The 20,444-nt window shown below is 49.2% G+C and overlaps 1 protein-coding gene across 7 annotated transcripts in view; it reads left to right on the top strand.

Annotated features, from left to right (window-relative positions):
• Nucleotides 1-20,444, top strand: part of LOC147106003 (DENN domain-containing protein 5B) — a 360,273-nt gene that overhangs the window by 324,773 nt on the left and 15,056 nt on the right. For all 7 annotated transcript variants that reach the window (XM_086008626.1, XM_086008628.1, XM_086008630.1 and 4 more), the window contains 6 exons: nt 1,189-1,317; nt 4,384-4,505; nt 9,972-10,117; nt 16,249-16,367; nt 17,768-17,955; nt 20,023-20,105. In XM_086008626.1, the coding sequence (XP_085864752.1) occupies nt 1,189-1,317; nt 4,384-4,505; nt 9,972-10,117; nt 16,249-16,367; nt 17,768-17,955; nt 20,023-20,105 (787 nt within the window). The remainder of the gene's footprint in view (nt 1-1,188; nt 1,318-4,383; nt 4,506-9,971; nt 10,118-16,248; nt 16,368-17,767; nt 17,956-20,022; nt 20,106-20,444) is intronic.

Consider the following 20,444-nt stretch of genomic DNA (forward strand, 5'->3'; position numbering starts at 1 on the left):
AGAGAATAGAGCCCCAGCCTATTCAGTATTTCCTGGTAGTTGTATCCTCTCAGTTCTGGTATCATCCTTGTAAATCTTTCTTGCACCTTCTCCAGTGTCTATCCATTTTCTCTTCTTGTTCTACATGAGGCAGTGGCTCAGGAGAAGCTGAATTATTCAGAATATGCCCCTGGGGTGTTGTGGGCCGTCACTTTTATTGCCCTTTAGTTGCCTTTGCTGTCGACTGTGAACTAACTGCATTGTCCTCATATTTTATACTGCAGGGTTACCGCAAGATCGCTGTCAAGAGGCAGCCCTGCAAGATAAAGGGCCCACTGCTCTTGTTATTTGAGGCACTTAACTCAAATGGGGTATGCTCGTTAAACCCCGAATACCCTTGCTAATAATTGATGCAACTGGCATTTTCTGATGGCAGCTGGATCGCATGCAGAGCAACTCACGTCAACACGTTATAAATAATTTGGCATGTGTCACCTTCACCATCTGTTAAAGACAGAAAGACTTGCATTTATATAGCACCTTTCATGTCCTCAGAATGTCCCAAAGCGCTTCACAGCTAATGTAGTCACTGTTGTAATGTAGGAAATACAGCAGCCAATTTGCTCATAACCACAACAACTTGTATTTATATAGCGCCTTTAACATAGTAAAACATCCCAAGGCGCTTCACAGGAGTGCTTTAAAACAAAATTTGACACCGAGCCACATAAGGAGAAATTAGGGCAGGTGACTTGGTCACAGAGGTGGGTTTTAAGGAGCCTCTTAAAGGAGGAAAGAGAGGGCGAGAGGCGGAGAGGTTTAGGGAGGGAATTCCAGAGCTTAGGGCCTGGGCAGCTGAAGGCACGGTCACCAAAGGTGGAGTGATTAAAATCAGGGATGCGCAAGAGGTCAGAATTAGAGGTACATAGATATCTCGGGGAGGTGGGGGGGGTTGTGGGGCTGAAGGAGATTACAGAGATAGGGAGGGTTGAGGCCACGGAGGTGTTTGAAAACAAGGATGAGAATTTTAAAATCGAATGCTACCAGCTGAGCCATGGCTCCCAATTTGATTCCCATGCCCAACCCCCCTCGCAAACTCAAGGACATCATGGGCAGTGGCTACATGAGGCAGGAGAAGCGGGGAGATGATTGGAGGGACGAGGGCGAAAATCTTTGTTTTAAAAAATTGAGCGTTACTTAATCTTTCAGGCACGTCCAACACATGAGTGAGATCAAGACGGATGTAGGCCGAGCCCGGGCATGGATTAGGCTGTCCCTCGAAAAGAAGGTGCTTTCTCAACAGCTCAAGCAGCTCATGTTCAACCAAGGTCTTATCAAGTAGGTTTAAGCGATCAAACCTTTGCTTATCTCTGTTTAATTTTCAATAGTTAGAGTTCACTCTTGTTCATGAGCAAACTATAAGAATTGTAGAATGTTACAGCACAGAAGGAAAAGAAAGGACTTGCTGTTCTTTACCGCCTTTCACGACCTCAGGATGTCCCACTTTACAGAAATACTTTTGAAGTGTAGTCACTGTTGTAATGTAGGAAACGCGGCAGCTAATTTGCACACAGCAGGATCCCACAAACAGCAATGAGATAATGACCAGATAATCTGTTTTAGTGATGTTTGCTGAGGGGTAAATATTGGGCAGGACACTGGGGGAGAACTTCCCTGTCCTTCCTCGAAATAGTGCCACGGGATCCTTTGCACCCACCTAAGAGGACAGACGGGGCCTCGGCTTAAGGCTTCATCCGAAAGACGGCACCTCCAACATTGGAGTACTCCCTCAGTACTGCACTGAAGTGCCAGCTGGATTATGTGCTCAAATCTCATGGAGCGGGGCTTAAACCCACGACCTGTGACTCAGAGGCGAGAGTGCTACCACTGAGCCACAGCTGACACTTGAGAGGGCCATTCCACCCACTGTGCTTGTGCCAGCTCTCTGGAAAAAGGCAGCCACTTAGTCCCAGTCCCCTACCCTTTTCTCCGCCCTTTTACATTTTTCATTTTCAAACATTTTGTCCACTTCCCTTTGATAACCTTTTATAGATTCCGCTAGCACCACCATTTCTACTTGGGCATTCTTTGCATCCACCTAAGAGGGCAGAAGGGGCCTCGGTTTAACGCTTCATCCGAAAGGCGGCACCTCCAACATTGGAGTACTCCCTCAGTACTGCACTGAAGTGCCAGCTGGATTATGTGCTCAAATCTCATGGAGCGGGGCTTAAACCCACGACCTAATAACAAGCTGCATTTAAATTCTCTCAACCTCTTGCTCAAAACCCACCACATTGCCTCGTCCTCTAACTCATTCATTCGCAGGACCTCAAAACTGGGAAACACATCTCTCCCTCAGTTTTCCCTTATCCGCCAAACTTAATTCTTTTAAGACCCAAACTTGGCGTCACCTCACTAATACTTGCTGATTTACTTCCCTTCTCTCCTGCTCTCTTCATCCATGGTGTTTCGCTGAAGTAGACGTGGGCCCTTCACTGAAGTCACTGTAGGTGTTGAGTGAAGTCGTTGTACATCAGAATAAGAGGGTTCTTATTGCCAAGATAAATTTACGCCCTTCGAGTTACCGATTTATTTACTTATATAGAAATAGTTTTTCCCGATTTATCTTAACAAGACTCATAATTTTGAACACCCATGTCAGATCAGTGGATGGACTGAAGTGCATTACTCATTTCTAACTTTCTCGTGTTCTGAAGGGGCTAACTGTAGCAAAATGAGAACACTCAGCTTCTCTACCCTCTGTAGTTGAGCAGCTTTGTCTGCAAGAGTGGGATATTTCTAATAGCAGCTGGAATTAACCAGTTTGTATTTGGTAAATGCAGGCAGCAGGTGACTCATCCCACTAATCCCAGTCTTTATCCGTGTGAGCTGTGGGACTTGGTGGCTTTTTCGGACAAGTGTTTTATATTTTTGGCTCCTTGGTGACTCTTTCTGTACTGTTTTCTAGTGGTGAGAGCTTCAAGACAGTCTCTTCCTAGGCCTCTGTCTGTAGTCTGTTGCTAGGTGATGGGTGAGGTTGGCCTGGGCTGACTTGTACTAAGGGCAAAAGGACCCGTATGTTAGACCAATCGAGTAGATTAATCCAAATTATATAGGGTTGGACGCTAGCGATAAATCAACTTGTTGGTTTTATTAATAGTGACAGAAACTGAAAGCAAGTTATACGTCTATATACTTAATAGTAAGATAGCCATCGGAGCCTGTAAATTACTTACCAATCCAGGTGAGTTCTCAGCCTGGCATATGAAAGTGAACTTATTTATACACCCAGATGGACAATGTCAGATGACTTAAACCTATCAGGTCTGAGGTTATTGTCATGTGATCTTTTTGCATCATAGGTGACAATGTCGCCCCATGTACACTCCATGCTCACGGGAATGTAAATGTAATTTTAGTAGAAGATAGCACAATTTTTCAGTGTTATAAATATTACATCTTAACAGAATGATAACAGCTGAAAAGTAGACATGTTGGCTCCAAACTAGCTCCAATTCTTACACAAACTTTTTGATGTTTCTTTAACTGCAATAACATGACACCTCCTACTTGCTGAGCATTTCCCTGTGGAATCCTAATGACCTAATCTAAACCAAGTGTTAGCCTCTATCACACACAATACATTCTTTTAATACCAGGATATTAATGCTGACTTCTGTATTGTTAAGCTATTTTCCCCATTATATTATACACTATCCTACACAGCACCACATCACACTTTTGAGGGAAATCAAAACAAGCTACTGGCTTCAGGAGACAAGGGTACAAGGAGAGGAAATGTGAGTGTGAAGATATGTGGTTTTCACCATTTCTACCTTAGTCTATCTGATGGTCAGGCAGAGCATGGGCATTTGGTGCTGTTCGATTTTTAAATTCTCATCCTTGTGTTCAAATCCCTCCATCATGGAGGGATTTGAATGGGCACGGACTCGATGGGTCGAATGGCCTCCTTCTGTGCCGTTATGACTCTATGACCTCGCCCCTCCCTATCTCTGTAAACTCCTCCAGCCCTACAACCCTCCAAGATCTCTGCGCTACTCCAATTCTGGCTCCTTGCGCCTCCTCAATTTTCATCACTCCACCAGTGACAGCCATGACTTCAGCTGCCTTGGCCCTAAGCTCTGGAATTCCCTCCCTAAACCTCTCCCTTCTCCTTTAAGTTGTTCCTTAAAATCTACCTCTTTGACCAAGCTTTTGGTCACCTGTCCTAATATCTCCTTATGTTGCTCGGTGTCAAATTTTATCTGATAACATTCTAGTGAAGCTCCTTGGGACTTTTTACTACATTAAAGGCGCTATATAAATGCAGGTTGTTGTTTTTGATCTGCAGTCGGAGGGGTTATTGTTCAGCTGGTGTTGACTGTCTTTCTTTCCCATTGACAGGAAGCTGTACAAGCGTTACGCCTTCCTGCGCTGCGAGGACGAGAAGGAGCAATTCCTTTACCACCTGTTGTCACTCAACGCTGTGGACTACTTCTGCTTTACGAGTGTGTTCACGACAATCAGTAAGTCGGGACAGCGTCACGTCAAGACATGATAACTGGACTGAAAGAGTGGTGGAAGCAGATTCAATAATAACTTTCAGAAGGGAATTGGATAACTACATGAAAATGCCATGGAGGGAGTGCAGCGAAGATTCACCAGAGTGATACCTGGGATGGCAGGAATGACGTATGAGGAGAGATTGGGTCGATTGGGCTTATACTCGCTGGAGTTTAGAAGAATGAGAGGGAATCTCATTGAAACTTATAAAATTCTAACAGGACTAGACAGACTAGATGCAGGAAGGATGTTCCCGATGGTCGGGGAGTCCAGAACCAGGGGTCACAGTCTAAGGATAAGGGGTAAGCCATTTAGGACAGAGATGAGGAGGAATTTCTTCATCCAGAGAGTGGTGAACCTGTGGAATTCTCTACCACAGAAGGCAGTTGAGGCCAATTCATTAAATATATTCAAGAAGGAGTTAGATATATTTCTTCGGGCTAAAGAGATCAAGGGGTATGGGGAGAAAGCAGGGACAGGGTACTGAGTTTGGATGATCAGCCATGATCTCATTGAATGGCGGAGCAGGCTCGAGGGGCCGAATGGCCTACTCCTGCTCCTATCTTCTCTGTTTCTATGTTTCTATGACAAATGTGCAGGGCTATGGGGAAAGCCGGGCAGTGGGACTAATTGGAGAGCTCTTTCAAAGAGCCGCCACAGGCACAGTGGACTGAATGGCCTCCTTCTGTGCTGTAAGAGTCTATGAAATCAAACCTCATCGCATTACCTCCGACTCTAACTCATTCTTTCCCAGGACCCCCAAACCTCCCTCAGTTTATCTTTTTCCTTTCTCCTGCAGACCTCAAGCTTCTTAGGCTCAAACTTGGCATCACCTCAGCACTACTTTCCTTCTCTTCATCCTCCGTGTTTCTCTGCAATAGGCCCAGGACTTTTAATGAGGTCACTTTGGGTGCTGAGTACATTCATTGTACAACAAAATAAGATGGTTATTTTGTTCTTACAATCTTCTCCCCTCCTCTCCTGGAGTCTCCGACTCCCACTCATCCTTTCTCAAGTCCTCAGATCTGTGAAAGTCCTTACCTCCCTCAGTCTTCCCTTCCTTTCCCAATCTACAGGCTCTTAAACACAAACTTGTCATGACCTAATCGCTACTTCCCACTTCATCTCTTCCCTTTTCTTCTTCCTGAGCTGGCTTGTGTCTTGTATGTTGGGTCTGGGCCTTTATCTAGGTTCTTGAATATGTTTTAAATCAGTTCTGGATGGACGTACAATGGCCAATGTTGAGTGTTGGTTTGTAGAGGCAATGACCTCACGGTGTGCTGCCTCTGTCCCATTGGGCTCTGCAGTGCATAGCTTGCCCGATAGCTTGTTATGGAAAGTCACTACCCAGCCCATACAGACCAGAATGTCCAGTGTCTCTGCTGCGTTATCTGTTGTCACCTGCAGCAGCACTTGAGGTGTGACCATAGGTCTCTGAACTAGAAAGTGGGGGGAAATTAAGCCTTCTCCTGATGGCTATCCAGTAAACCCGTTGTGGATTTTGGCAGAGAACAGGATCAGGCCAGCCTGTTAGGCCTGGCTAGGCTAATGCACTCAGAACAAGCACTCTGTGAGGTACTGGAGGGTTGCCAGTGCATGGGGAACTGTACCCCAGCTTGAGTCACCGCCTTCAGGAAAGGGGGAAGGAGAATTGGGGAGGGGTGAGGAAGAGAACTCCCACTTTGGATACTTTTAAGTGTCAGCCTTGGCTCAGTGGGCAGCACTTTTGACCGAAAGTCAGTAGGTTGTGGGTTTAAAGTCCCACTCCTGAGAACCAAGCACAAAATCTAGGCTGACACTCCAGTGCAGTACTGAGGGAGTGCTGCACAGTCAGAGCTGCCGTCTTTTGGATGAGACATTAAACTGGTGGGCCTAAAAGATCCTATGGCACTATTTTGAAGAAAAGCAGGGGAGTTCTCCCCGGTGTCCCGGCCATTATTTATAACTCAATCAACATCACAAAAACAGATTATCTGGTCATTATCATATTGCTGTTTGTGGGATCTTGCTGTGTGCAAATTGGCTGCTGCGTTTCCTACATTACAACAGTGACTATACTTCAAAAGTATCTCACTGGCTGTAAAGCACTTTGGGACGTCCTGAGGTTGTGAAAAGCGCTAGATAAATGTAAGTTCTTTCTTTGGCCTTACCGAATGGGGGAAGAAGATGAACCAGGATCTAATAACTGCAAATAGGTTTTTTCCAGACTGTCTCTCCCCGAGTGATCCAGTCCACAGCTGCGAGTGCAGTAATTAATCATTACAATTGACAGATTACTGTGTAAGAGGGGAAGAACCCGTTTCTGGAACAGTGGGTTTCTCTTATTTAATCAATGGTCCTATCTATTTCGTGCATAAATTTGCATCTCATTAACTTAGCGGCTGTAAAGCAATGTTGATTACATAAGCGATGAAGTATGAATAAATATTTCTCACCTCTTCCTTTGTAACTGGGCAGTCTTGAAGTCGCCACTTTGAGTGGAAGGCCCTTTCAGATAGGGATACGGATTGACGGCTGAGTCCTGCCATTTTAGCTGCACTTTCCTAGATACATAATGTAACCTTCAGAAATTAGACTCTGTAATTCAAATCTTGTCTCTCAACAGAGTTTCAAAATCACAATAGGAATCACCTCGAGGGGGGAATCCACGACCATTGTGGGTGCTCTCCTGGCTGTTATCAATGCGCTGCCAGACCTTATTAGATTCATTGCCAGATGAACAGGAAGATAATTCCTCCCCCTCCTGCAGTCCCGGGGTTGGAGCGCCTTCAATCGCTCCACAACAACAACTTGCATTTATCATAGTGCCTTTAATATAGTAAAATATGTCCCAAGGCGTTTAACAGGAGAGTAATCAGACAAAATTTAACATTGAGCCACATAAGGAGATATTAGGACAGGTGATCAAAAGCTTGGTCAAAGAGGTAGGTTTTAAGGAGCGTCTTAAAGGAGGAGAGAGAGAGGTGGAGAGGTTTAGGGAAGGAATTCTAGAGCTTAGGGCCTCGGCAGCTAAAGGCACGGCCACCAATGAAGGGGCGTAGGAAATCGGGGATGCGCAAGAGGCCAGGATTGGAGGAACGCAGAGATTTCTGAGGTTTGTAGGAGATTACAGCGATTTGGAGGGGCAAGACCATGGGGGAGATTTGAACACAAGGATGTGAATTTTAAATTAGACTCTTTGTGTAGGAGGCGGCTCACAGTTATGTGAGTGACTGATTTACACATCCTCCTACAGCCAGGTCTTGTGTCCTAGGGTCAGTTCAGGACCTGGTGGGAGAGGACTCAGTTTCCCCCCCCCCCCACCCTCCACTCACTCCTTTAATACTGGTAGGGTGCTGTTGACAGTGGGAGTCCTGCATGCCTTGCTGCCACTGGCTGGCGATCAATATAGAAAGAAGAAGAGTTGCATTTATATAGCGCCATATAGTTGCATTTATATAGTGGCAAATGTGACACCCTTGTTCAAGAAAGGGTGTAAGGACAATCCTAGTAACTACAGGCCAGTCAGTTTAACATCAGTGGTGGGTAAGGTTTTAGAAACAATAATCAGGGAAAAAATTAACAGGCACTTGGAGAGGCTTAAGTTAATTAAGGAGAGCCAGCACAGATTTGTAAAAGGCAGATCGTGTTTGACTAATCTAATTGAATTTTTTGATGAAGTAACAGAGAAGGTTGATGAAAGGAATGCGGTGGATGTTGTCTATATGGATTTTAAGAAAGCGTTTGACAAAGTAGCACATAAAAGGTTGGTTAGCAAAATTGAGACTCATGGAATAGGAGGGTCAGTGTCAGCTTGGATAAGGAATTGGCTTAAAGACAGAAAACAGCAAGTTGTGGTAAGTGGTTGTTTTTCACACTGGAGGATGGTAGAGAGTGGTGTTCCCCAAGGGTCACTGCTAGGACCACTGCTTTTTTTGATATATATAAATGACTTGGATATTGGAATACAGAGTAAAATTTCAAAATTTGCCGATGATACCAAAGTTGAAGGTGTGGCAAACAGTGAGGATGATACCAATCGACTGCAACAGGACATAGAAAGGCTAGCAGAATGGGCAGACAAGTGGCAGATGGAGTTTAATACAGAGAAGTGTGAGGTGATGTATTTTGGCAGAAGGGATAGGGAGAGGCAATATAGACTTAATGGCACAGTTCTAAAGAGTGTGCAGGGACAGAAGGACCTGGGGGTTCATGTGCATAGAGCTTTGAAGATGGCAGGATATATTGAGAGAGTAGTTAGCAAAGCATATGGGATCTTGGGCTTTATAAATAGAGGTATTGAGTACAAAAGCAGGGAAGTTATGGTAAACCTTTATAAAGCTCTGGTTAGGCCACAACTAAAGTATTGCGTCCAGTTCTGGTCGCAACACTTTAGGAAGGATGTGAAGGCCCTTGAGAGGGTGCAGAGGAGATTTACCAGAATGATTCCAGGGATGGGGGATTTTAGCTACAAGGTTAGGTTGGAGAAGCTGGGGTTGTTCTCCTTGGAGCAAAGGAGGTTGAGGGGAGATTTGATAGAGGTGTACAAGATTATGACAGGTTTGGATAAGGTAGACAGAGAAAGGCTGTTCTCATTAGCTGATGGTACAAGGACTAAGGGACACAGATTTATGGTTTTGGGCAAGAGATACAGGGGCAATGTGAGGAAGAACTTTTTTAGCAGTGAGTGGTAATGACCTGGAACTCGCTGCCGACGAGGGTGGTGGAAGCGGAGACGATGAATGATTTCAAAAGGAAATTGGATAGGCACTTGAGGGGAATAAACTTGCAGGGCTACGGGGATAGAGCGGGGGAATGGCACTGACTGGATTGCTCTACAGAGAGCCGGCACGGACTCGATGGGCTGAATGGCCTCCTTTGGTGCCGTAATGACTCTATGACAATATGCCTTTCACGACCAACGGATGTCCCAAAGTGCTTTACAGCCAATGAAGTAATTTTGAAGTGTAGTCACTGTTGTAATGCAGGAAACGCAGCAGCCAATTAGCTCACAACAAGCTCCCACAAACAGCAATGTGATAATGACCAGATAATCTGCTTTTTCAGAGTTGATTGAGGGATAAATATTGCCCAGGACACCGGGGATAACTCCCCTGCTTTTCTTCGAAATAGTGCCATGGGTTCTTTTACATCCATCTGAGAGAGCAGACGGGGCCTCGGTTTAACGTCTCATCTGAAAGACAGCACCTCCCACAGTGCAGCACTCCCTCAGCACTGTACTGAAGTGTCAGCCTAGATTATGTGCTTAAATCTCTGGAGTGGGACTCGAACCCACGATCTTCTGATTCAGAGGCAAGAGTGCTACCCACTGAGCCTTGAACAGCTTCACGTACAATGCCAGGGAGGGATGGGCGGGTTTGCTCTGTGGGGGTGGTGTTTATTTTTGTTCTAACAATGATTTCTGCTACGTCTCTTTTTGCTTCCCGCAGTGATCCCATACAGAGCTGTCATTATCCCCATCAAAAAGCTGAGTAACTCCATCACCACCTCCAATCCTTGGATCGGTGTGTCGGGTGAGCTGGGGGACACTGGTGTGATGCAGGTCCCCAAGAACGTCTTGGAGATGACTTTTGAGGTTGGTATATCACGCACGGCCTGCCCTTACTTCAACTGCGCTTTTCTTTTTAAACAAAGTGACTCTCAGACTGTTTTTCAGTCCCTCCATGGCCTCGCCCCTCCCTATCTCTGTAACCTCCTCCAGCCCTATACCCTTCCAGGATCTCTGCATTCCTCCAATTCTAGCCTCTTGCGCATCCCCAGTTTTCATCACTCCACCATTGGTGGCCATGCCTTCAGCTGCCTAGGGTCCAAGCTCTGGAATTCCCTCCCTAAACCTCTCCACCTCTCTACCTCTCCTCCTTTAAGACGTTCCTTAAAATCTACCTCTTTAACCAAGCTTTCGGTCATCTGCCCTAATATCTCCTTATGTGTCAAACTTTGTTTGATAACGCTCCTGTGAAGCACCTTGGGGGCATTTAAAAGGTGTTATATAAATGCAGGTTGTTGTTGCTGTGTTGCGATCTATCCTCAAAGATTGCCCTCACTCACCTGCCTCGCTTTGTTAAATGAAAGGACTGACTCTGCGATCGGGTGCTCCCTGGCGAGGACTGGCTCTGGCAGGGAGCACAGGTCAGGGCATCACATACCCGCTGCTCGTGATTTCCCATCCATTAGAATTAATGGGCGGGGCTTGAACATACGACCTACAGGCTTGAGCTTGCAGAGAGCATCCAATCATGGAATCGGCATTCAAATTCCATTGTACCTTTTCCAATTATAACTCCTCCATTCCAAAACGGGGAGTTTTTTTTAGCCTCATTTAGTCTTCCTCTTCTCATACAGTCTGGTCTTTAAAACTCAAGCTTAGGGTCACCAGATTAGTACTTTGCGATTTACCTTATAAGACATAAGACGTAGCAGCAGGAGTAGGCCACTTGGCCCCTCGAGCCAGCTCCGCCATTCAATAAGATCATGGCTGATCTGATCTTGGCCTCAACTCCATTTCCCTGCCCACTCCCCATAACCCTTGACTCCCTTATCGTTCAAAAATCTGTCTATCTCCACTTTAAAAATATTCAATGACCCAGCCTCCACAGCTCTCTGGGGAAGAGAATTCCAAAGGTTCACGATCCACTGAGAGAAGAAATTCCTCCTCATTTCCGATTTAAAAGGGTGCCCCTTATTCTGAAATTATGCCCCCTAGTTCTAGATTCCTCCACGAGGGGAAACATCCTCTCTGCATCTACCCTGTCAAGCCACTTCAGAATCTTATATGTGTGGCGGAGGCCACAAAGGGACAATAACACAATGTGTACCCAATGCTGTTATATGTACCTAACACAATTCACTTTGTATAGCAATGCTATGGTATGTACATGCTGGGTTGGGTTATTGGTGCAGGGCCCCTTTAAGAGTGTCGGGCCCTTTAAGAGTGTCGGGTTACGTGATGACGCCATAGCCCCTGCTTGTAACCCTGCACGGGCCTGAGGTTTTGGCAGTCCATGTGGAGATGTGATTAAAGCAGGACACGTTTTGTCCTTTACCAAAAGAAAGTCTCAGCCTGTTGATTTCTGTCGATCCCAACATTGGTGACCCCGCTGCTCCTTTGGACGATTCCAAAGGCCTCTTCTGAAATCGCGACGAACGCCGTTTCCATCAAACTACCCGAGTTTTGGGAACAACAGGCTGCCACTTGGTTCGCCCAGGCCGAAGCTCAATTTGCAATCCGGAACATCACCGCGGACGACACGAGGTACTACTATGTCGTCTCTGCTCTCAGCAGCTCCACCGCGGCCAGAGTCGTGAACCTGCTCGAAAACCCCCCGGAGCACAGCAAATACGACACGCTTAAGGCACACCTTCTACGGACTTTCGGCCTCACCGAAGCCAAACGCGCTCGCCGGCTCCTCTCCCTGCCCGGGCTTGGCGACTCCAAGCCCTCGGAGCTGATGGACCACATGCTGGCCCTCCTGGGCACACACACGCCGTGTTACCTCTTCAAGGAACTGTTCCTCCAGCAGCTACCAGGTCAGGTACAGTCGGCGCTAGCCAACTCTTCTATTACCAATTTCCGCGACCCGGCCAAGGAGGCCGACCAATTTTTTTCCGCCGGGCAACAGTACTGCGCGGCCACGCGGAGCCCTACCCCCACTGATACAGCCCAACGGCGGCAACCCTCAGGCCTCTGCTTCTATCATGCGCAGTTCGGCCCCAAAGCCCGGAGGTGCCGGCCCCCATGCAGTTTTCCCACGTCGAAGCAAACTAAAGACCACTCGTCGGTTGCTATGGCTGTCGGCCGTTCAGGCAGCTTGTTGTTTGTTACAGACTCCGACTCCGGGCGTCGTTTCCTTTGCGACACGGGCGCCCAGGTGAGCATCCTGCCCGCGTCATCCATAGACATCCAAGGGGGGAACCACGGCCCCGTCCTCGAAGCCGCCAACGGCAGTTCCATCCGCACCTTCGGGACACGGAACGTGGCGCTTTGTTTGGGCGGGCAACGGTTCACCTGGGACTTTGTCACAGCAAAAGTGTCCACCCCCCTCCTCGGCGCTGACTTCCTCTGCGCCAATGGCCTTTTGGTGGACATCAAGAACCGACGTCTCATCAACGCTGAAACCTTCAGCTCGCTCCCATGTTCCCTCAGTAGGTCCAGCATGATGCTGTTGTCCAGCACACTCGTGGCCTCCGACGAGTTTCCCCGTCTCCTCACCCAGTTCCCGGACCTTACGAGACCCACGTTCTCGTCCGCCGCCACCAAACACGGGGTAGAACACCACATTTCGACCACCGGTCCGCCCGTCTATGCCCGCGCTCGGCACCTCGACCCGGGGAAGCTCGCCATCGCCAAAGCCGAGTTCGACACCATGGAGCGCCTCGGCATCATCCGCCGGTCAAACAGTCCATGGGCTTCGCCCCTCCACATCGCCCCGAAACCAGGCGGCGGGTGGCGACCGTGTGGAGACTACCGGCGCCTCAACGACGCGACGACCCCCAACAGCTATCCTATCCCATACATCCAGGATTTCTCCGCCCGCCTGGCTGGGAAAGTGGTATTCTCGAAAGTGGACCTTGTCCAAGGTTATCACCAGGTCCCCGTCCGGCCGCAGGACGTTCCGAAAACCGCGGTGATCACCCCGTTCGGGCTATTCGAATTTCTCCGCATGCCATTTGACCTCAAAAACGCTGCACAGGCTTTTCAACGCCTCATGGACACCGTGTTACGGGACCTGACGTTCCTGTTCGTATACCTGGACGACATCCTCATCGCCAGCGCCTCCAGGATGGAACATGTGTCCCACCTCCGGACTCTTTTCGAACGACTCAGCCAGCACGGCCTAATCGTCAACCCGGCCAAGTGCCAGTTCGGGCTGTCCTCGATCGACTTTCTCGGGCACCGCATCACGAAGGATGGGGCGGTGCCACTCCCATTGAAAGTGGAGGCCGTGATGGACTTCCCGCGGCCCCTCACCGTTAAGGCCCTACAGGAGTTTTTGGGCATGGTGAACTTTTACCATCGTTTCGTCCCCCGAGCAGCCCAGCTTATGCGGCCCCTTTACAAGGCCCTCAAAGGCAAGCCCGACAAACTCGCCATCAACTGGTCTGATGAGCTGGCCACTGCTTTCACAGACACGAAGAGGGCCCTGGCCAACGCAACCATGCTGGCGCACCCGTTGCCCGATGCGCCGATCGCTCTCACCACCGATACCTCGGATTACGCGGTCGGCGCCGTCCAAGAACAGTGGGTCAATGGCGCCTGGCAGCCGCTCGTCTTCTTCAGCCGGCAGCTCCACCCCAACGAGCGGAAGTACAGCACATTTGATCGCGAGCTCCTCGGCCTCTACCTCGCTGTCCGACACTTCCGTTTCCTGTTGGAGGCCCGCCCGTTCATGGCGTTCGTGGACCACAAACCATTGACCTTTGCCATGGCCAAAGCCTCCGAGCCGTGGTCGGCCCGTTAGCAACGCCACTTGGCCTTCATTTCGGAATTTACGACGGACATCCAGCATGTGGCTGGGAAAGACAACCCCGTCGCCGACTGCCTCTCCCGAGCCGTCGCCAGCGCCGTATACCTCGGAGTCGATTACACCCACATGGCGGCCGACCAGGCCTCCGACATGGACGTCCAGGCCTACAGAACGGCGGTCACAGGCCTTCAACTCGCAGATGTCGCATTCGACGATGCCGGCACCACACTCCTGTGCGATGTCTCCGTTGGACAGCCACGTCCCATCGTGCCCCAAGGGTGGAGACGGCAAGTATTCGATGCCATCCATAATCTTTCCCACCCAGGCAGGAAGCCATCGCAGAAACTGGTGGTGGCCAAGTTTGTCTGGCACGGGCTCAGGAAAGACGTGCGCGACTGGGCCAGCACCTGCGTGGTATGCCAACGCTCCAAGGTACATCGCCATACCTTTCGCAGTACCCGAGAGGCGGTTCGACCACGTTAACGTGGACTTGGTAGGGCCCCTGCCGCCCTCCCGCGGGTTCACCCACCTCCTCACAATGGTCGACAGAACCACCCGATGGCCGGAAGCCGTCCTGCTGTCTTCGACGACGGCCGCCGATGTAGCTCGGGCGTTCATCAGCACTTGGGTCACCCGGTTCGGCGCCCCACCTGACATTTCCTCCGACCGGGGGCCCCAGTTCACGTCAGAGCTCTGGAATGCCATCGCCCAAGGCCTCGGGTTGAAACTCCACTGCGCCACAGCTTACCACCCTTAGGCCAACGGGTTGTGCGAACGGTTCCATCGCTCCATGAAGGCCGCGCTCCGAGCCAGCCTCCGGGACGATGGCTAGATCGACAGCCTTCCATGGGTCATGCTGGGACTCAGGACTGCTCCCAAGGAGGACCGCCAATCCTCGTCCGCCGAGCTCGTCTACGGACAGCCGCTGCGGGTTCCCGGGGATTTCGTCCCCAACGCAATGGAGCCTTGGTCCGCAGCCCGTCAGCGGTCCGACCTTCTAGACAACGCCAAGATTTTCGCTCCGGTGCCCACGTCGCAGCACGGCCTCCCACAGTCCCACGTTCCACTCGACCTTCATGCGGCGGAGTACGTTTTCGTCCGCCACGACGCCCACCGGGGACCTCTGCAGCCACCCTACGATGGGCCATTCCATGTCTTGGAAACCGGGGACAAGACCTTCGTCGTAGATGTCGGCGGCAAACCGGACTGCATTTCCGTCGACCGCCTCAAGCCGGCCCACCTGGATCTGGACCGACCCGTTGAGTTGGCACAGCCCCCGAGACGGGGACGACCTCTGCTTTCCACGCCCTCCGTTCACCACCGAGCGCCCGAGGTCCCCCCGACGAACCCCCCGGTCTCCACCCCAGAATCGAGGAGCCGTTCCAACCGATTGATCCGGCCCCCCCGACGACTGACATTGCCAGTACTTGTGAATTCTGGGGGGGCATATGTGGCGGAGGCCACAAAGGGACAATAACACAATGTGTACCCAATGCTGTTATATGTACCTAACACAATTCACTTTGTAAAGCAATGCTGTGGTATGTACATGCTGGGTTAGGTTATTGGTGCAGGGCCCCTTTAAGAGTGTCGGGCCCTTTAAGAGTGTCGGGTTACGTGATGACATCATAGCCCCTGCTTGTAACCCTGCACGGGGCTGAGGTTTTTCAGTCCATGTGGAGATGTGATTAAAGCAGGACACGTTTTGTCCTTTACCAAAAGAAAGTCTCAGCCTGTTGATTTCTGTCGATCCCAACATATGTTTCAATAAGATCCCCTCTCATTCTTCTAAACTCCAATGAGTATAGGCCCAACCTGCTCAACCTTTCTTCATAAAACAACCCCTTCATCTCTGGAATCAACCTCGTGAACCTTCTCTGAACTGCCTCCAATGCAAGTATATCCCTCCTTAAATAAGGAGACAAAAACTGTACGCAGCACTCCAGGTGTGGTCTCACCAACGCCCTGCACAGTTGTAACAGGACTTCCCTACTTTTAGATTCCATTCCCTTTTATCTTCCTATTTAACCTTTGAAGCACAGGAAGATGAAGGGCTATGGGGAGAGGGCAGGATAATGAGATTGGTTTTGGATTACTCTAGCATGGGCACTATGGGCCGAATGGATCTAGAGAAGAGTCAGCAGGGAGGGGAGGGGAGTGGAGACTGTCCCAGAGAGCAGACTATGTGTTGCGGTGGTGGGATGCGAATTGCTAAAGAATGTCTCCTCTTTCACTCTTTCAGTGCCAGAATCTGGGCAAACTGACAACGGTTCAGATCGGACACGACAACTCGGGCCTTTTGGCCAAGTGGCTGGTGGATTGCGTGATGGTCAGGAACGAGATTACTGGACACACCTACAGGTAAGGTCTTAACAACGCTGCAGAAAACGCTTCTTTTGGCAAGTCTGCGCAATTCACTTGGCCGGCTGCTTGCAATCCCGGACAATGTCACGTATAAAGGAACGTACTGCCGGAGATCTGAAATAATAACCCAAGAAATGTTGGAAACACACGGCAGTTCAGGCAGTACCTGTGGAGAGAGCGGTGTGGACAGACATATTAAAACATCCAGAAAACGAACAGGGGAAATACACACATGTACAACCATGTATATGTATACAAATACATCTACACACACATATGTATATATATCTGTGTTTATATATATATATATCTAAACGTGTATATAATGGCCTGTATTTTCCGATCGGAGGCTTCCTGTGTGCGGAGGCCTCCGATCTGGAAAAAATCTACGGACTTACCTGAGGGCTCCCGAGGTGCGTATACTTCCGCTCCTGGGCTTCTCCAACTCGAAATGCGCAGGGCCCAGGTATCCCAGGGGTGCATGCGGTTCGCAAGCATCCCTGGGATCACGTGGGCCACGGAGAGCCAATAGGAGAAGGGAATCTCCCTTCATACACTTGACAGATAGACCTGTCAAATATATGAATGGAGATCACCCCAAAAGCACTGTAAAACATTAAATACATTTTTTTTTTAAATCACATTTTTAAAATGAGTTGAAATTACAATAAATTAAATATTTTAAACAAAAATGTAATTTTTTGAAAAAAATAATTGAAGTTTTTTACGGGGCTAAAAATAAACACCTTTTTTTAAAGTATTTTTAAATGATAAATGAGTGAAATTTAAAAAAAAACTTTTTTCAACTCTTATGCTGGTAAAAGCAGGCGTAAGATTTTACCAGGCGTAAGAGTTCTAAGGGTTTTCAGCGGGCGGAGGTTCTGCAGAAAGCGGAACTCTCCGCTCACAGAGGCCCTTCTCCAGGGCAGGCATCCGATCTGTCAAGAGCATTCTTGACAGATCGGAAATGCCGGTTTTCAGCGCATGCGCTTCGCATGCCTGAAACCGGCATTTCCAATGTCCCTACGGGTGTGTACACAGCTCGTACACACCCGTAGGGATCAGAATATACGGCCCACTATCTATATGTGTATGTGTGTGTATATATATGAGAGAGAGACACACACTCATATATACACACACGCATGTGTATATATAATACTTCATATGTATAATGTGCTAATACATTCTGGTAGTTAGGGAGCACAGAGAGTGAGGGGCGGCCTGTAGTAAGGCATTGGGAGCTACAGTGGATCGTTGAAGGAACCCATAACACAAGAACATCTTTTAGAAACAGGCAACGTTTACTTCGGATCCGCTGCGATAAAAAATGGCTTTTATGCGGTGTTGCCACAGTTTTGTTTAATGGCTTGTGCTTCTGTATCACATCACGCCAGGTTCCCCTGTGGGCGGTGGCTCGGGAAAGGAGTAGACGACGGCAGTTTGGAGAGGATCCTGGTCGGCGAACTCATCACCCCGGTGGTGGAGGAGGACCTGAGCAAACAGTGCCGGACTCCGCCTCAGCTACGATCCCCGACCACCGCACGGCGACTGAGCATCACCTCCCTCGGAGGGAAGACAGCCAGTGAGTGCACGGAGGCAAACGCCCGCCCTTATAGCTTGCGAACCGGCTCAACAATGTGACTCCTCCGGGCTCACTCAATCCATGGGATGCAAGGCCCTCTCTGGGAGGCAGTCTCGCACCACCTGGGCTTCACGTCAGGCCGAGTATAACTGCAGTCCAGAGCCATACCAAATTTAGGGAGATCCCGTTAGGTCGATTGGACTGTTCATGTTAGGAGATACTTCCCACTGCTATTCAGTAGGGGGCACTCCTCTGAGGTATATTGTTGAGGCAAAGCAGAGGGAGCTTTACTCTGCATCTAACTGCTATCTATACCTGTCCTTTAGCATCCTTCATCTGATGAGCACCAAAAAAGTTGTTCCATTTTCTTCCAAGGACAGTAACCGATCTATAAGATGGCCGCAAAGTAAGCTCGACTTGGTCACTATTGCTGGCACTACACGTCCTATAGAAATGAGCCTTTGGCTTAGTGGTAGCACGCCCGCCTCTGCCTCAGAAGGTGCAGGGTTCGAACCCCGCTCCAGCCAGACCCGGCGAATGGAGTCCGAAGCTCCAGCTCTGAGATACACGCGTCTGGTGGATGGGTGTGGTCACTCCTCATCATATGGGTTGTGGGAGCCCTAAAACCCTCCCACCATGTAGGACTAACCACCCCATCGACTGGTGTAAGGATGGAGCGTTCATGTCGCGGCCTGTCAGCCTGCGAATCCTTCCACTGCTTCAACTGTTCTCCGAGATACAAAACAACTCTGCATGTCCATAAACATCAGCAGGTAGGAGCTGCTTTATCAGTGGGCCCATAATACGAGAAGTTTGTGTGAGCACCACAGCACCATAAATTACCCCACAGCGAGGCACCGAGTGTCACTAAAAAGCCTGAAACACAAGCATTTACTATTTAATAATGAAGCTCTGAGACTGCAGGGCAGAAATGGTATGGAGCTCCTCCCAATGGCCTGGTGGGTAAGAGCAACTCATGATACCAAGGAGATGCCAGCATCACCCCGGTCTGTGCTGAGCTAACCGATTGAGGCTGCGTTTGGGACGCTACAGTTGGCCTCAGTGCCCCTGAGCGGGGGGGGGAAATGAAATCGGCCAGGGCTCCTGCTTGATGACCACTGCAGGAGAGTGCCCATCTGGTGAGAACAGGATCGAGATCGGCTGTAATGCTCTTCATGGTCGAATTGCCTGAGCTCACGTGGATGAACATTTGGCAATTGTTACCACATCCCATCAAGTCAGCACCTTCTGGGGGGAGAGGGTAGGGGAGAGGGTAGGTGGGGGTTGCGGAGGAACCAATAAATAAAAGCATTGTATTTTTGTTAAATCGGACCATGGAGATAGACGTTTTTCCCAGCGGCAGTGGCTCACCTCTCTGGGATTGTACCGGCCCTATTTCATCAGGGTGGCAGTGACTGAATTTGGCCGGTTGCTAGAATCTGGCAATTCCAAGCTTACCACAGAGAGCACCGGCAACACCAAGGCCTTGGAGGGGGTGCAGAGGAGATTTACTAGAATGGTACCAGGGATGAGGGACTTCATTTATGTGAAGAAGCTGGGATTGCTCTAGTTAGAGCAGAGCAGGTTATGGGGAGATTTAATTTTCAAAATGATGAGGGGTTTTGATAGAGTAGCGAGGGAGAAACTGTTTTCATTGACCGGAGGGTCTACCGGTAACCAAAGGGCACAGATTTAAGATAATTGGAAAAAGAACCAGAGGGGGGATGAGGCGATTTTTTTGGAGTCAGTGAGTTGGAATGCACTGCCTGAAAGGGCGGTGGAAGCAGAGACATTCAAAAGGGAATTGGATGTATACTTAAGAAGGAAGAACTCGCAGGGCTATGGGGAAAGAGCAGGAGAAGCGGGACTAGTTGGATCGCTCTTGCAAAGAGCTGCCAAAGGCAGGATGTGCCGATTGGCCTCCTCCTGTGCGGTATGAGTCTATGATCAGTCACTCGGCAACGCAGAGATGTGTCAAACAGGTGCATCGTTCACCAGGGCAAACACCACCATTTTCCCCATGGAAAACCGTTGGCTCAGTTCATCTTTTTCATTTTTCTCTGACAGAACCCAATGCTGGACAAATCCAAGAAGGAATTGGGGAATCTATAAATAACATTGTGAAGCATTTTCATAAGCCAGAAAAAGAGGTAGGTTTCAAAAACCTGTATATTTGAGTCTCGGTGATCAGCTGATGTATTTTCTTTCTCGGTTTTCTTTCATTATGTGTCAGCTGTGGCTCAGTGGGCAGCGTTCTCACTTCTGAGTCAGCGGGTTGTGGGCTTGAGCCCCACTCCAGATAATTGAGCACACAATCCAGGCTGACACTCTGGTGTAGTGCTGAGGGAGTGCCGCACTGTCGGAGGTGCCGTCTTTCAGATGAGATGTTAAACCGAGGAATGGAATCACAGGAGGCCAGAGTCAAAGGAATGGAAAGTTTGGGGGTGGGGAGAGGGTTGTCGGGCTGGTGCAAGTTGCAGCGATAGGCA

The sequence above is a fragment of the Somniosus microcephalus genome, chromosome 16 (assembly GCF_052327205.1).
Source record: "Somniosus microcephalus isolate GS21.2 chromosome 16, FLI_Smic_1.0, whole genome shotgun sequence".
Lineage (NCBI taxonomy): Eukaryota > Metazoa > Chordata > Chondrichthyes > Squaliformes > Somniosidae > Somniosus > Somniosus microcephalus.